We start from the raw sequence: 17,561 nt of genomic DNA, 5'->3' as shown, positions 1-17,561 counted from the left end.
AAGATATTTCTAGACAAGAGCACACAGAAGGACTCTGAGGTTTGGGAATGTACGAATAAATTATATAGCCAGAGATGAACAAACCTCACAAGGCCTCCTCAGTAATTATTTCATCAAAATATTTCTTAAATATGAGTTTCACAATGATCACAATACAAAACAATGCTCCTTGTTGAGTACATCCCTCTGGGGGCCCATGTTCTGCTTCTCCCAGTGAAGACTGGACTGCATTCAGAATTCAAGCTCTGCCTGTGCTTTAAGGTTGAGATCAGTAGAAAAAAGAGTTCTGGAGGTTGAAGTCATCCCCACAGGGGAGACAGTGTCCCCCTGTCCCACCACCAACCTCATGCACTGGACACTGGAATCCTATGTTCATTCATGTTACTCTTCAAACTTTCCCAGGCACGCGAGTTACCTGGAGAGGTTCTTTAACCATAAATTCTGGCTCAGCAAGTCTAGGGTGGAGCCTGAGATTCTGCTTCCTCAACAAGCTCCCAGGATGAAATGCTACTGGTCCTGGATCCCATTTCGAGTAACTTGGGGACAGATGACCAACGTTCACAAACTCCCTTGCACTTTTATGCTTCTGTGCTATTCCTACCATGCAGGAATGACCCCATCTTCCCAGTCCCACTGGGTGCATCCTTCTCATAACTGAAGCTTAGATCAAACACAGCTCCTCTGTGAACTCTCTACAAGATACCCCTCCCAAACATGGTTGCTCCCACCCCTGGATCTGCTGTGGCTTGTAAGTTTCATATTCAACTGAATTACAGTCCTCTATCATGTGCTCTTGCCATTGAATGTGCTTCTGGAAGCCAAGGTTGGCATCTAACACGGATCCTCATCTTGCCCTAGAGTAAGTGTTAAACCAGGTTAGCTGAATGAAAGGATCAGACTTGGGCTGTGGTGTCAGGACTTCATTTTCAAGGTCAGGTAATTGGTTCATCTGCTGTGCTTTCAGGCCTTTGTACTGTGACTGGTCCAGTCTGTTCCCTAGTACTCGCTTTAAAGATTCTATTGAAAGCCATCATCACATTTTGTGGGCTCAATTTTAAATCACAGGGTGATACTGTGGAGATCAGCTTCCTTCCCTATCTATTATGATGCAAATGTACTATTTCGAATTTCAAATATTTACATTTCTGGTTAAGTATGCAACAATTTGTATACTGTATCACCCAATTCTCTCCACTACATCTTCATTTCTTAAAAAATAAGAATATGTTTCATCCTATCAATTTAAAGATATCCAAACTGAAAACTACAAAGGATATACTGCTACATGAATTATGCAAAAAAACCACATTGATCAGTCAGCAGTTACATATTCAAAGAAGAGGTTTTAGCATGCCTTCAAAGATAGAAGAATTAATGCACAATGATATGATTTAAAAGAACATTCATAGCATGCATATTAATTCTTAATTCCTTGCTGTAATCTATTTTTTCTAATAATAGTCACACAAATTGGCCCCTGTCACTGTAAGAGACTTCACTCACTTAAGGCAGTCAGAGAATATTTGATTCCAATATGAGGAGGATAAAGCTATACAAATAAATACAAACACTACTTTATGAGAGTAGTCATGTTAAAGATGGCAATAGAATATTGAAAATAAATTGCTTGGTCCAGATGCTCCACAGTCACATATTAAATGAGCAAATAGGAATGAGTCAGTCCTGAAGGTCAGTCTAAAATTCTTTACAATCCAGTTCTATAAAGGGAGCCCAGTGCACCCCAGAGAGACCAGAGAAGGACAATGTATGTGATAAGATGAGAGACTCTTCTAAAAGGAACCTCTCCACCCATGTGTTGGAAAAGACCAGTATTTTCTAAGACTTCCAATTAATATAAATACCTTGAAAAACTCAACAAAATTGAAGAGAAAAATAAAAGCCCATTGCTCACCCATTTTGATGTTGCAGCAACATGAAATTGTGACAAAGGATGCAAGCCTGCATTTCTGCACTCACCTTGCTGCAGACAAACAGCTCCCAGGCCATCACTGTGATGCACTTGGGCTATCACTCCTGCCTTAGAAGCTGCTAGAAAAAACGTGGCTGAACGTGCAGCAGGACCACTGCAATCCTAAGTACCGTTATCTCTTACCTGGCTCCAAAATGGCTCTGACGCGATGGCAGCTTCTCTCACTGCCTACACTTCCTGGTTACAGCAGCAAGAGTGGGTCTGTGACCCCAACATCCTTAGTGTCTTCTCCTTCCACTTAGACTGAGATCCACACCCTTTACACAGCCCAGAAGGCCCTCATGGCCTGTCCCCTACCTACTTCTCCAAGTTCATCACTTCTCTGCTGTCCCTGAGTTGCAAATACATAAGAGCATTTCTCAGAAAAGCACTAAACTTGGGCATTTTCCACCTTCTGCTTCCTCTTCCTACAATACTGCCTTGCACCTCCATCCTATGGATTAAAGAATTGAAATTCCTCAACGTTAGTCACATGGGTGGATCTATGACTGAATTATAGACTATGGCAAAAGTAACACTGTACCAGTTTCTGAATCCAAGCCTTAAGCTAGCAGCTTCCATTTTCTTTCCTTTGGAAGTTTTGTTCTGAACACTTGAGAGACCAAAATATTTTTACTAAGAGACAGTCCTGCTGGAGAGGTCACCTATAGGGTCTCTGGTCACCAGTCCCAGCAAAGTCCAGCTGTCCAAGCATTGCAGGCAAAGTGCAGGCAGCTATCACTGGCCCCTCAGAGGTCCCTACCCACAATGCATAGGAACCATGATATCAGCCCACTCCTTATGAAGCAGAAGAACCACTGGGCCGAGGATTTAGCTCAGTGGTTCCGGCACCTGCCTGGCAAGCGCAAGGTCCTGAGGTCGATCCCCAGTACCATAAAAAAAAGAGAAAGAACCACAGTCAGCCCCTGCCCAAAATTATGATTTACAAAAGCATGAAACATAATGGTTGCTACTTTAAGTAACTAATTGTGGCAGGTAGAATAATGCAGGCCCCCCAAAGAAAGTCTATCCCTACTCTCAAACCTCTATGAATGTTACTTTATGTGTTGAAAGGTACTTTGCAGATGTGAGTCAACATCATGAGATGATGACATTATCACTCAGGAATAATCTGGGTGGGCTCAAAGGAATCACAAGGGCGCTTCTAGGGGAGAGCCAGGCAGAAGGATGAGAGAGAGAGAGAGAGAGAGAGAGAGAGAGAGAGAGAGAAATGAAGGAAGGGACTGTGAATCATATTGGAGTAAACATGGAATGGTTTCTCCTCTAGACTCTCGAGAAGAAACACAGCCCTTCAGACATCTTGAGTTTGGTCATCTAAGACTCACTTCAAACTTCTCATCTCTAGAACTATAAAACAGATTTGTGTTTCCTCAAGTCACTATGCTTAGTGATAATTTGTTAGTATCAGAAAGCTAATGCATTGAGTTTCAGGGTGATTTGTGATGGAAGAGTAGAAAAGTAGAACATATTTTTTCTCCCTTTCCACCACCTCCCTGCACAGGAATCTTCACAAAAATATTTAGCTTGCTAATGCCTGCTCCTCATTCAGATATCAGCTTACATTTTTTTATTTCTTAGCATGTATTCAAAGGTATATTCTTAGCATGCAATTTATTTCTAAGGTTATGGACTACCTGTATTCATAAATACCTGAAAGTTCAGGAGGTCAGCTTTAAATCTAGTTGTCTCATCCATGAATTCTCACTACTCGAGTGCAATACATGTAACTGGCCTTGCAGGAATGTGGTAAGTGAAAACATGACTGCTGAAATGTATACACTGATCACAATTGTTCAAGGTGTTGGAACTTTGGTTTGTAAAGGTACACAGAGAAGAAAAAACTACGCTGGAAGTACCTAATGGGAAAAGAAGGTCCTAAGAATGGAAAAGTATTTTAAAATAGATTCCTTTAAAATAAGCAAGTGATTGCTGTATAGATATCTGAGCAGTAAGAACTAGGAACATTGATCCTCATCCAAAAAAAAATCTTAATCAGTGGTGGACAAAAATCTAATAATTGAATTTTTATTGTATCACATTCAATCAAATTCTAAGAACAATGAATCAAAGAGAAATTTTCAGCCTTTGGAAAAGAGCCAGCTTCAGTATTCTATACTGGACTATACTGAAACACACACACACACACACACACACACACACACACACACACAATGTCCTATTACTCAATGATGACCACTGAAAACATCTTTAAATATTTCCTTTCAGTCTTTCTCCTTTTCAAATGTAATGCACAGGCACAAGTGGAATCACATAAGAAATGTTGCTTCAGAACCCACATTTTTCATACACATTTTCCCACATCATTAAACAATGTTCTGTATATTGTAATAGCTAAACAAGACTATTAAGAAGCACATATATACAAATAAAACCCAAATTTTTAAGGTAATTTCTCATGATGAAATTCCTAGGTCAAAGTTTGAGCACACATTTTAAGGTTCTCAATTCATGTATATTAGCACTTCTAGGTTGTGAGAAATAATAAAGGAAGATTTGAGAAATAAATAAAACACTCCCATTTGAAGGCGAATAACATACATTAACACACTAAAAACTCTGAGAGGCCCAGCAATAAAAATGAAGCTGTTTTCAATTTTACCTAATGGAAAAACAAACATATTTGATGTCCTCTACCCTCCAAAACATTCACTTCTCCAAGTAAGAGACAGTTGTCTTCCATCTCCTTTAGCTTCATGGTTATTTCAGTCATTGTCCTTTGAAAAGTTTTCTATGTTAAGATCATAACACAATTAATCTGTGTTTAATTTAAACATTTAAATATTTCATTCATCCAGAATTTATTTTGGGATCAAGAACATATTAAGTCCCCCACGTTCCTCTCCTTTAAAAGGAGAGGCAGGTTTTCTGATCAGGGTGAATTGACAGGTTCCTTTCATTCGCTTTTCCATTCATAATGACATGTTTCTCCCACCATTAATCTCTATGTGCAACTGAGCCCTCAGAGTTGTCTGTTTCACTCCACTGAGCTCCACCACACTATGTCCCCGACCTATCTGTAAATTACACTGGGGAATTTCACTTCAAGTTGTCCTTGATGTCTTCACACGTGCATGCATTCATTCAACATGCATTTGTAATTCAACATGGCTACAATGGCATGCATACCAACTGAAGTGAATTCAAGGTCCATAAATGCTACGTATTTATAGAGGTTGGATTTATTCTTCCTTGTAAAAAAAGTATTCTTTGATGAAGATTTAAAATTAAAACCTTATTGGGATTCCAGTAAGAGTTGTGTTTAATTCATTTAAGGAAGAGTTTCATACATGAGCCCCTTCTGATCTAAAACAAGGTAAAAATATGGAGTCTACATAAAGTATCTGTGCTTTGGCTGATATAAGTAAATGAGCTACTATGTATATGTAGAAATACACTAGATATATTTTTAAAATTTAGTCCTCATAACAAATACATAAAGCTGCAAATTTTATTACTTCTTTTTTACAGAGTATAATTTAAGGCTAAATTACTTGAGTCACATGTAAATGAGAGGAAAAAGAAATCACAATATTTTTGTTTCACACTTTTTTTTTTCTCATTCAGATTAAATGACAGGTTGAACCTCCTACTTTGTTTTCCAAATATATTCATGAACCAGAATTTACACATTTGTAGATCCCAGGCTGGATGCACTTATTTCTCAATTTCTGTCCTGTCCAGTTCCAATGCAGCAAAACGAAACATATGAGCTTAACAGTGTCCCAGTTTTCAGGAAACAGAATCTAGCTTACAAAACAAGATCATGGGTCAAAGTTGATTTTAAGATAATATCCTCCTAAAAAGAACAATATTATTTTCTCCTTTATAAATGCTGCTTCTAATGTTTTCTTCATGAAGCGTCAGTGAAAAAATATGTGCATTTTTTGAACTAATTTATCCATATTTTGTGCCAACGAAATGAAAGTTACCTTTCCAATTTCATCAAAGAATAATGGAAATTAACTTGATACTCTAAAATATCAGTAGATGAAACGTGGAAACAATTTAATGTATTGAGATTAAAAGAGAATGAAAACAGGATTTAATAAAGTTGAATTGAAGGGTGAAAAAGAACATTTTTCCTCTGTCCTTAAAATTGGGGTGTGAGGGCTAAAAAGTCTTTGAGTTTTGAAATTCTAAATTTATCTCACTGTGTTATCTAAAATGTTGTTTTTAAAGTTTCTGAGAGAAACTGATTATTTATAGAACTAGTATCCACAGACAACAAACAGTTCTTTGGTTTAAACATGTAAAAATAAATGAAAATGGAGAAATTATAAATAGCTTCTATCCTGACCCCTTTCAATGTGTCTGTTCTGCTTAAAAGAAAAATGTATGTCCCCTTAACACAAAAAGCAACTAAAGGCAAATCACTGGCAAATATTCCCATGGTGTACTTCATGTTTCCCTAAGCAGCAGCGTGATTCTTTTTCATCTGAAAAGTTACTGCCTTGTTTTACACAGCTTTCGAGGTCATGGGCTTTAAGGCCATCATTGCAGAAGTTAATCAACAAGGCTATTCCTTGATGAAATTTTGAAGAACAAATTTATTCATTCAATGCATACTTACTAAATGGGTACTGAATGTCAAATACTCTGGTAGCCACTGGATCTATAAAGGTGGATAAAACATAGTTCCTTCTTCAAAAAGTTCAAGCAGGTGCAAGAATAATACCAGGAAGGAGTCCATTAAGTCTCACATGAAACCTTTCTGCACTGGGCACCTGGACTGAGAGACCTGTCACTGTCCCTGCTCTGGATCAGCCTGCCTGGACACCCCCAGAGATCCGTCTGGTAGGGTCCACCCCGAGAGCTTACGGGCTGGCAGCTAAGTAGCAAAAGTGCTGTGACCAGTGAAACTCTATAATAAAAGAATGTTAAGTACCACATAAGAATTATAAAGTCCAATATTATAAAGCGATAAAAAATAAAACATATTTTTCACTAACTTTGCTTAAACTGAGCCCACTGGAGCAGGAACCATGTGCTTTAATTCTAGATTTGTGTCTCAAATATATTTCTCTACTAAAAAGATCTAGACTCCTTGAGGGCATGTCTGATAGGCCTTGGGAAAATTAATCACTGTTTGTCTGGAGTATTCTTCAGTGGCTAGAAAGCAAGGGTGGTTTTATATAACAGGAAAGGTAGCGCTGAAAGGATAGGAGAGCTAAAGGCTGTCCATAGAAGAATTTCCCAAAGAACCAAGCATTAAAAAGAATAGTAATCATTAATAATGGGAGTAATGTGAGTTCAATATACACTCAAAGATACACTTTGAGATACAGTATCTGTGCTGGATTACAATTACAATTACTTGTATCTCTCTCCCTTTTTACCTATTATCTGCCATATATTTTGTACTTTATTTACATACTGAGTTTCTCATATAAGAGAAACCATGTGATACTTAAGCTTGTGTATTTGATTTCCTTCACCTAACATTATGGACTCAGGGTAAAGTGTATCTTGATTTAGTACAGTTATCTTATGTGTTTTATGAGTCTTTTGGCCTATTAGTCTGGTTGTCAATCTGTATAGGATAATTAACTTTATAATGACTTATGAGATAAATAAATGAATCTGATGCTGGCAAAAAGTGGGGTGGAGAGGAAAGGGCCAAAAGAATTGAGATGAGTTACGTACATGTACCAATTCCCCCACAATGCATGTAATCATTATCTTCGCAAAGCGAACATATTCATAAACATTTTTAAGAGGTAGATAAAACATACACTCGAGGAGAAAATGAATATAAATTAATTAACATAAGTTGATGTAAGATAAGACGTTATTACTACAACCATAATGAAATGCTTAAATTCATGCACATTGCAGTTTTAGGGATGTGTTAATTGGTGGTTTTCTAGAATTTGGTTCAAGTGAACAATCCCAAAATTGAGCCCTGTACTGATTTCCACAAGAAATCCCACCCCACAATGGAGTTTGTGAAGTTAGCTGACTTGACTGAAGATTTTGAGAGATTTAAGAAGGCTTCACTCTCTGGCTACTACTCCCCAAAAGGTGGAAACAAATTCCTAGATCCATCATCCTGTCTTTTTCTGGTTCATCTCCCTCTCTACTGCCCTGGACGTCTGTAGTTCAGAGTCTCTCTCCCTCTACCATGCAGATAAATGCGATTTCTATGGCCCATACTTAAAAATTCACACACCCAAACACTTTCAGTTATTTAGAAAAACAAATCTCCCTTACTGCATCAAGTGACCCACCTTGCAAGAGAGTAGTAGCTGTAAATAACATCAAGTTTCTTGGTTTACATTCATAATTATTTACCATGTTGTTATGTACTTCCCACAGACGAAAACCCATAAACAATTCTTCAATCATCTGTAAATTTTTTTCAAATAATTTCTAAACTATTTGTATGTTATTCTTTCTAATGAGTAAGGTTTTGTTTCATGTATATAGGAACATCCTTTAAAACTAAAGTGTTTTTCTCTCCTTACTTGCAAATCAGTCTAACAGCTTTGGGAAGCTGGCCTTCCTGAGGAAGTCAATTTATCCTCAGGACATGATTTCCTAGGCAGAGGAAGTAAACAGACACGTTAACATGATTGACAAAGGGAAAATATTTTCAATATCAGGTTGTTTGTCCTAAAGTGGTGGACCCAATCTTCTCTGTATTCCCTCTTTATTGTAGAAGTTTGGTTTTAATGTATAACTTTGCAAATGTCCTAAAAGTGGTGAGTGCAGCATGAAACAGTGTAATAGCCTATTTATCCCTGACACCATGAATTATATGAATTCCACCAAAACCCTAGTACAAAGAATGTATAGCCACTCATTCCATAACTAAATCTTCTAAAAACTATCTTTTCAAAGCACTTTGTGAGCCTATTCAATGTGCCAGGCATGAATCTTTTAGAAGCTTCCACTGCTCCCTGAGGGCACCCAGCTGGATTTTTCTAAACTGTTCATATCCTGACCCAGCAGGCTTCATCTGCCTCTTGCCCTCCCACTTTCTAATCACAACACAAAAAGCCCACTCAAGTCCCGGGCTCACTTCCTCCCTCTCCAGCTGCAGTGCTTCTTTAACTTGTTGGGACACAGCCCTACCCACCTGGGATTATATTCAACTGTTCTGCAAGTGATTGTCCCCCCCAGAAACCACTACAGCTCAGGAGACTATAGACCTTGCCATAGAAGCAAATTCCTTCAGAAACCAAAGAGCTACTTGAAATATTATAAAGGATGCTTATTTAACAAGAGAGAATGGCAGGAACTCTAGGGACCTTCAAGGTGTAGCTTTACCCAAATTGTTTAAACTCAAAGTTATTTTTGAAAATTCCTCCATGTAAAGAAAACACATCCAAGGGCGGGAATCATCTTCTGTGCTCCCAGTTTGGGACCTTGAGTGACATATTCTGTACCTCCAAAATAAGCATATTTGAACATACAGTACATCCCATTCAATGGGATAACCGAATAAATTCCCATTCAATTAATGAATGATCCAAGCCTTTATAACAAACATACTTGGCTGTACTTAGATGAATCACAATGTTTGTGGCTGAAACATACTGGTTAGTTGTTGAGTTTCATGTGGAGGTTTTTTTGTTTTGTTTTTTGTTTTAGCAAGAGAAAACTAGGTAGTAGAAATAAACAGAATTATTTTGGACACAGAATTATAATATTACAGATCAAAATTTTCTCATCGCTTCTCGGCCTTTTGGCTAAGATCAAGTGCAAAATTTTCTCTCACCCCAATCTTCACTGAGATACTCTCTCTCTATTAAATATTACTTTAAATTCATTACATATATATATATAGAGAGAGAGAGAGAGAGAGAGAGAGAAACCTAATTTCCTCCTCAGATTAGTGTGTGACATTTTAGCCATTGTGAGTGATCCATGTGGAAGATAATTCCCTCCAGAAAATAAAGCTAATTCTTGGGTTTGAAATGGTATTTAGGATTTTATTGTGCATTTCTAGGCTTCCATACAAATTTTGTGGACACTGAGCTGATGAGCTTTTTGCTGCTTAAACTAATACTTTGATGCAAATTTGACTTCTTTATTAAATCAGGCACACTGAAGCTGTAAGACACTCAAATCACTACACATAATTAGTGTAGTTTTTCAAAAGTTACCTAACTTACAATTAAGCAGGAGCTTAAACAATAAGAAAATCTTGGCCATGAAGTGATGAACTGATAATTGAATTACCAAAATGCATTAAGTTTCAGCAGTTAAAATCTTGCAAAGCTTTCCCAAATGATCCTAACATTTTCAGGGACAGTTAAGGTTGAAGTTTAATTATTAAAGGCAAATAAAAATTATATAATAATCAGTCATCATCTTTCTCATGCACAGAATAAAATCTCATTACACACTTCAGATTCTCTTCCTTCCCTTAAAGCCCGCATCCAACCTTCCTATTTGGACATCATTTTAGAATGAATTTTTTTCCCTTAAATTCTTTTATTGGTACATTTTAGATATACAATACGTTTACATTCATCATTGGGTGCTTGTATCTGTACATGATGTTAAAATGAATTTTTAAGGATACTTCTTCAGTGTCACTTTCTTTCTCTAGTACCGTACTTATTACTCATCATTATAAGTTACATGTTTTTGCCATACTTTCTCTAATGCCACAGGCTGACTTTCATTTTATTGCAATAGACTACTTCAAAGTATATGCTCTGAGATCAGTATCTTCCACTTGTGAAGATTTCCAATTAAAGAATAAACCCATGGCTCAGTTTTAAAGGGAAATAAGTAAAGATTCTTTGTCATGATTAATTTGAGTATCAATTTCAAACATTAGGCCTGTTTGGTGCAATCTGTTAAGCACATAATAATGGGAGCCTACAAAGTGTGTTAGTTACTTTTCTCATTGCTGAGCCAAAATACTCAACAATCAAAGTTAAAGGAGGAAGTTTATTTAGCTCGTATTTTGTAGAAGTTTCAGTCTATAATTGGCTGGCTCCAAGGCAGGGTCGCTTGGCAGAGGGGTATCACAGAGGAGAAACAGTTCATGGCAGGCAGAAGGTAACAAAGCAAGCAAGAGGGAAGACAAGGCTCTTTCTGTCCCTTATATTGTATCCAAGCTACTAAGATTAGGGTGGTGCCAAACCAATCAGTGCACTGATTTAGTAATCACCCACCCTTAATCCTAGCATTGTAATGTGAATCATTTGCATGCTCTAGACTCAGCCAACTCTGAAAAAGTCCCACCTATGGCTGTTATGAGGCTTTGAGGGGATATCTAGACACAAACCATAACAAACATTTCAACAGTTCAATATAAAAGCAACTTGGATACTGACGTTTGACTTCTACAATTAAGAATTTCCAGTTAATTCCTAGTTGATGTATGGATCATGAAAGTGTTACCATATACAATATTGGTAATGCAAACACAATTATGAGTTGATAATGGAAAAGATCATTCTTTTAAGTACTTTCAAAATATACTTTGATAGAAACTTATAAAATTATTAGCATGAAATTCTCAGCAGTTTTCCATGAGAATTACATAAGAAGCACTAAGAATAGATTGTTGTCACTAATTTCATGGGACTTAGGGCCACACTGGTCCCTCATTTCCCAATGCAAACATAGATGCCTGCTTCTGAAGAGCCTTATAACAATGAAGAAAAACCGAATCAATCGTACTCATGAAAGCTCTATAAAAATCCTGAAATAAATGATGCAAAAATGTTGATTGAATTTGCTGAATAGCAAAAAAGGATTTTAGGGAAACAGAATCCACCTTGAGTTAAAAGCATCTTTCTCTTCCAGGATGATTCATGTGAATTATTTTTAAGAGTACACTCAAAAATTAGAAATAAGACAATATAAAGAAGACAAAGTGCATTAAAACAAAGCCAGATGTCTGAGCATTTTCAAAATAACTATTCAGGACTGGTCTAATTTGGGCTCTGAAAACATGAGAACCTATGCCTATATAAATAAGCTGGCGATTTTAAGTTCCACAGAAAGAATATCACAACAGATTTTTTATAAATCAACTCACTTCACATGTCTCCAATGAAAGACATAAAATGACAATCTTTTAATGAGTTAATTAAAAAAGCAGTTTCACAAAAAGATATTAAACTAATGTACTGAAAGGCTACCCAAAACCATGGGCTAATGTAAAAACAGTGTCTCCATCTCCAGGTAACAAGCTAGTCTGCTCAAGCAAATTAGGATCCCTTTCCCTATTGGAGCAGACTTTTCATCCTATCAGAGGTAATGATCTATTTGGGTACAACAATCTTTCTCAAAGTCTTCCACCAGCTTTTTAAACCCTGCAACCAACTCAGAACAGCCAAAAATCAAATGTCAAAAAAGAGAACCAAGTACTTTCAAATGCAAAAAAACAAATTTTGAAAGGTTATATTTTTCCAACTTGATCAGCTCTCACTAAGATATGCTACCTTAAACTCTCGCTTGATGATTTATTATGTGTATAATCTTGAACAAATCTCATTTCTCTGTGACAGAGGTATTTCTCTGTAAAACAAGTAAATCAGATCAGAAAGTTGGCAGGGCCCTTTGTAGCTCTGAAAATCCCATGATTCCACAGTAGTCTGGGTTCCTAATCAGTGTCTAGAAAGCAGCTATCACATCCTTTACTTGTGCTATCACTGAGTCCAAGCTCTGAATTTGGTTATGTTTAAAGAACAGCTGGATAATGCTTACTCTTCATCAATCAATTAATTTTGACCTTCAAACTAAGTGTTTCACTTTACCCTAATTCCAAAGAAGACTGAGTTATTGAGATGTCACCCTCAAAGCCATATTCTCCTACTTCTGTGTTCTTTGAAAGAAGCCAATGCTCAGCTTATTGTTTCTAGGAAGCTTCCTCCTAATCTAACCCAATCCAGCTGAATCTGCTCAAGACTAGCTGCTCTGAGCACCATCCAACCATGAGCTGGATATGACTTGCATTGCTGAAGGTCAAAGGTCCTTGTTTCCAGAAGAGAACACCCCATGGATGAGAAAGACTGAAAAAAGTGGAAGAGAAAGAATAGCAACACAACTGGAAAGAATTAAGCAGAGTCTTACAATACTGGAATGCAGATTATGTTGAGAAAAAATGGAAAATTTCCAGCTTTCTACACTTGAACCTAAACCCCCTACAGTGTCAGGAAATCAGAAACTTAAACTGTCACAAGAAATATAATGGGCTGTAAAGAAAGCCTACACTACTTATCGAGGAGAAAGCCCTGCTGGCTGCCAATTCCTTAAAAGGAGTGTGGTTTTAGAGTCACAAAATTTTGCATGAGACATTAAAACAAAACGCTCCTAGTGGGTCAAATACATCATTTTCTTATGGGTTAAAACCAAACTTTATCACCATCTAACCTTACCATGTGCAGAGGAGCTATCTACACCCCAAGAGGACTAGCTGGAACATGAAATAGATAGAAGGAACAGAAGTCATTATCAACGAAACAGAATTGCTGAGAACAAATGTGATGCCTCCACCATTAGATTGGACACAAGAACTTTTAATATTTAAACTGAAGTTAGAGATAATCCTGAAAAGCAGAGAAAAACAATGTTTCTGAAACACAAGCCTAAAATCTCTCATGACATCCAGAACTTTGGAGGAGATTATGTATTATGATGAGTCAGCTAGAAGCAGGTACCTCGTGCTAGCTGGAACCCTGCCGCAGGAATTCATGGTCGCTCTCAGACCGCCCAGAGTGACATAGAAGCTTTTGGCCATGGACTTTGCCTTGGCCAGTCTCATCCCTTGGACTGGCCTTCTCACCACTGTTCATATCCTCCTTCCAGAGGTAAGAAGCAGCATTTTCAAAGGATAGCCTAGTATTACTTCAGTATAGGACTGAAGGTCATGCAACAGTGGCAGATCCCGCAACACTGCTTTATATGTGTGCAATTCGTTAATTTTTAGGAAATTTGTAGCGCACTGTCATTTCCCCAATCATTTTCCTTGTGTCCACTTACAGTTAATCTCCATTTATGCCTCAGCCCAAGTTCGCTGCACATCTAAGTGTCCTGCCCTCTCCTCTACCTCTTGTCTTTACTATATTGCCAATACACATTGCATGGAGTGGTACCTACATGCTTCCTAGCAAGGGATATTGTCTGTACCACTGTACCATTAGCCAGCTGGTGGAGGATACCCACACACGTACATATGCATGCACATGTGTACACACACACACACACACATCACTAGCAACAATCAGAGAACTGATGTAGTACCTTCCCTATCCCAGAAAAGACCAATACTACTGCCAGATGCTTCTGACCCAGCTGTGATAGGTAAAGCCACAAATTTCAAAGGCTGCAGGAAAATGGAATATTATTCATCACAATATATATATTCCTTTTAGAAATCAACATGATTCAGACCTTAACCTGAAAATTCCACCTTTGTTCCTTGAAGGCAATATATCTCACTGAATTCAGGGGTGAAAAACCAGGAGATGATAAGGGAACTGAAGAAACTCACTATAATCCAACAGTTTCCAGAAAGCCAGTTACACACTCACCCACCATGTTCTTGACATCAAAGTTAAACATTCTTGAAAACAACAGAAACATAGGAAGAGGAAGGTGACCTTTTTATTGGGGGAGGGAATACTGGGTATCAAACCCAAAACCTTGGCACTGAACTACAATCTCAACCCTTATTAAATATTTTACTAGGAGACAGGGTCTCACTAAGTAGCTAAATTGCCCAGGCTGGGCTGGAACTCACAGTCCTGCTTCAGCCTCCCAGAGTGCTGGGGTTCTACAGGCATGGGCTACCACACCCTGCTCAAGAAGCCCCACTGGAGTCTGTCTGAGAAGCCAGCCCTCACCCGTCTGTTCACCTCAGCGTTGCATTCAGGGGTTACCCAAGTGCCTTACAGCAGGAAACAACTCCCACCCCGTGCAGCAATTCCAGTGCCAGAGTCAGAATGGGCTGCCATAATCACTGGAGGGGTGAGCCAGGGCTCTGTCACCTGTGCCGGGGGAAAATTAACTGTGGCTACCCTGGCTTCACCTCAAAAATCCAATAGATGCCCCTGAAGTACATTTTTATGTAACTAAACCCACACACCATTTATTTTTTAACATTTTGAATTTCCACTGATTAAAAATCTGTAACACAATGAATTCATACACAAAAATAGAAAAATTAACATTTTTTCCAAACTTTTTCAGTTATGCAAGCAAATGAATAGCATCTTTCAAATGGATAAAGTTCTTCCTCTTAAGATCTAGGAAGAAGTTTCATACTAATTTAACACAGTTGCTAAAAATTCTGTTTCATATGAAACATACCCGTTTTTCTCCCCTAGCTCTACTCTCAGAATGACAGAAGACACATAAAACATTGGCTAGGCCTGCATGCCCTCCTAGGAGACTGGCAGAAGAAAGCGAAAATTTGAAGTCCCTGTAGAAGTAATTTTTTAAGCATAAAGAGTAGATATTTTTAAATACCGAAAGCCCCATAGTCCCCTTCCCCACCTCCTGCAACAAACCTCATAGTTCTGGATTTCCTATTTTCAAAAGGAAGGGGAAAATAATAAGAAAACTTAAATGCAGAGACACACAGATTATTTAAATGTTTAACTTTCTATTTTCAGTGCTACTCAAATTAGACAAATCACTGTGGTAAGAAGGACTGCAAAAATTATGGTGGAAAGGAGTGATTATCTCCCCAAACACACTTCTCCCTAGAGAAGATCACATTGAAATTAAGTTGAAGTGATTTGCACTCTAGCTTCTAAGAACGAGACCCTCAAACGCAAATTAAACAGATGCGCACATTAACTTAACTGAATTTCAAGAACGGTCTAATAGCCATATTTGAATCAACAGGCAGAAAATTAAAATTGGATTGCTTCCTGGTGCTTCGATGCACAGAGGGAAACACTATAATCTGTCTTCCTTACAATGTGGGTGATGTATATCAAACAATGCTGAGGTTTTAAATGAAAGAGAACATAATCCAGTTGTAAAAACTCTTTAGGCATCCATTGAGGAGTAAGTACCCCAGAGAAGGTATTTCTGTGGTACCTGAAATAAACACAATTTTTAAAATGCAGGGGCATCCCATTTTCCGGTCCCCCTTTTGTCTCTCTTAGTCAGAAGAGACAAATCTATCTTTCTCTCAATAAATTGTTCCTACTCTTAAAAAAAATTTAAAAATGCAAATAGAAGATACACACCAGCAGAGGGAAACCGTCATCATTAATGTGTAAACTGTAACACAGAGCAAGAGCAATCAAAGAAGCCCACAGGCCACCCTCAGCATGTTTCCCGATGTCATGAGCAGCAGACATTGAGCCTCAGAAATTACATGTAGGTCTCTACGACACTCTGCATACTCTAGGAAGGAAAGCTCAAACACCGTGAAAACAAGCTGACACTTCACAGTCACTCAACTGATGTTCCCACTAGACTTTCATTGGGCAATTAGTTGAGAAACAACTGATCTTCAGAAAAGAAGGCACTTAATCATGTTTAACATTCAAATGAAAGGAGTGGATTCTATAATTGGGTCAACTTTACACTAAATCCCTACCAGAAAAACAATTCCTCATTCAATGGGGTAATAACTCATTCCTTCTATAGTACTGTGAAGCAATTAAATTCCAACATGTATTTTACAAACACAGATGTCAAAATTCTGCATCAAGAATACCAATGAGACCAATCTTTGCCCTGATTGGCACAACTTTTCACTTATTCTTTAATTAAACAAATTTATTTTCTTCTCCAAAATGTTGGCGATTAATTCAAGTTCTAAAAATTACACTGACCATGACCTTCCTATTGGCAAAATCTTTAGTTCCAGGTGCACTATTTCACAAGTTCTTGTAGAAGCTTTCCACTGCAGCACAGTGGTTTTATGATCATACTGTTTTCCATACTAAAAAACAAATACATAGGCCGGGAGTTAGCTCAGTGGTTCTGTCGCCTGCCTCACAAGCGCAAGGTCCTGAGTTTGTTCCCCGGTACCAAAAAGAAAAGTACATAATATCCTAAAGACTTCCCTTAAATCAGCCTGTTGTATCTTCACAAAGTAATGGCATCTGCCTTAGAATCAAGACACTTAAATCCTATCAACTCAATAGTGATGAATAACAGTAACAGTGCAACCAAAAAGAAACTTTTTGAGAGATCTTCACCTTCTTTTGAATAACCTCATACACTTCCACTCTGTAGCACAGAACTAAAACTCCCACGTTTTCTTTGTCTTCCAAAAATAGCCAGCCTTGTGAAGAGAAGGAGGGAGATAATGAAGACCAGATGCCTACCTTCGCTGGTAGCCACATTCTTCTGGGCTTTGGTCGGCGTGTGATCTGTACTTGAACTCACGTCGGATGAGATGCTTGAGCTGCCTTTGCCTAGAGAAAACAGGAATGAGCAGCATTTGAGTTTGGTAATTTCAGAAGTGCACCGTGCCTTCCTCTAGATCCCACACCAAGCCACATCACTGATTTCTAAGAAAGGAGCTCGGATATCAAGAATGAAGTTTATTATGTTTTTGCCTTATGTATTACATCTCTTTTGGGAAATATCCGATCTGTGTTACAGCAGAGCTAAA

At 37.9% G+C, this 17,561-nt stretch overlaps 1 protein-coding gene across 3 annotated transcripts in view; it reads right to left on the bottom strand.

Annotated features, from left to right (window-relative positions):
* Positions 1-17,561, bottom strand: part of Fbxl7 (F-box and leucine rich repeat protein 7) — a 399,360-nt gene that overhangs the window by 269,642 nt on the left and 112,157 nt on the right. For all 3 annotated transcript variants that reach the window (XM_004845198.4, XM_087189243.1, XM_087189244.1), the window contains one exon: positions 17,272-17,361. In XM_004845198.4, coding sequence (XP_004845255.2) covers positions 17,272-17,361 — 90 coding nt within the window. Of the gene's footprint in view, positions 1-17,271; positions 17,362-17,561 lie in introns of those variants that run through there.

The sequence above is a fragment of the Heterocephalus glaber genome, unplaced genomic scaffold (assembly GCF_053883595.1).
Source record: "Heterocephalus glaber isolate CG9 unplaced genomic scaffold, H.glaber_assembly_v1.0 deba00001538, whole genome shotgun sequence".
Classification (NCBI taxonomy): Eukaryota; Metazoa; Chordata; class Mammalia; order Rodentia; family Bathyergidae; genus Heterocephalus; species Heterocephalus glaber.
Note: the sequence above shows the minus strand (reverse complement) of the source record. Positions and strands in the feature narration are given on the sequence as shown.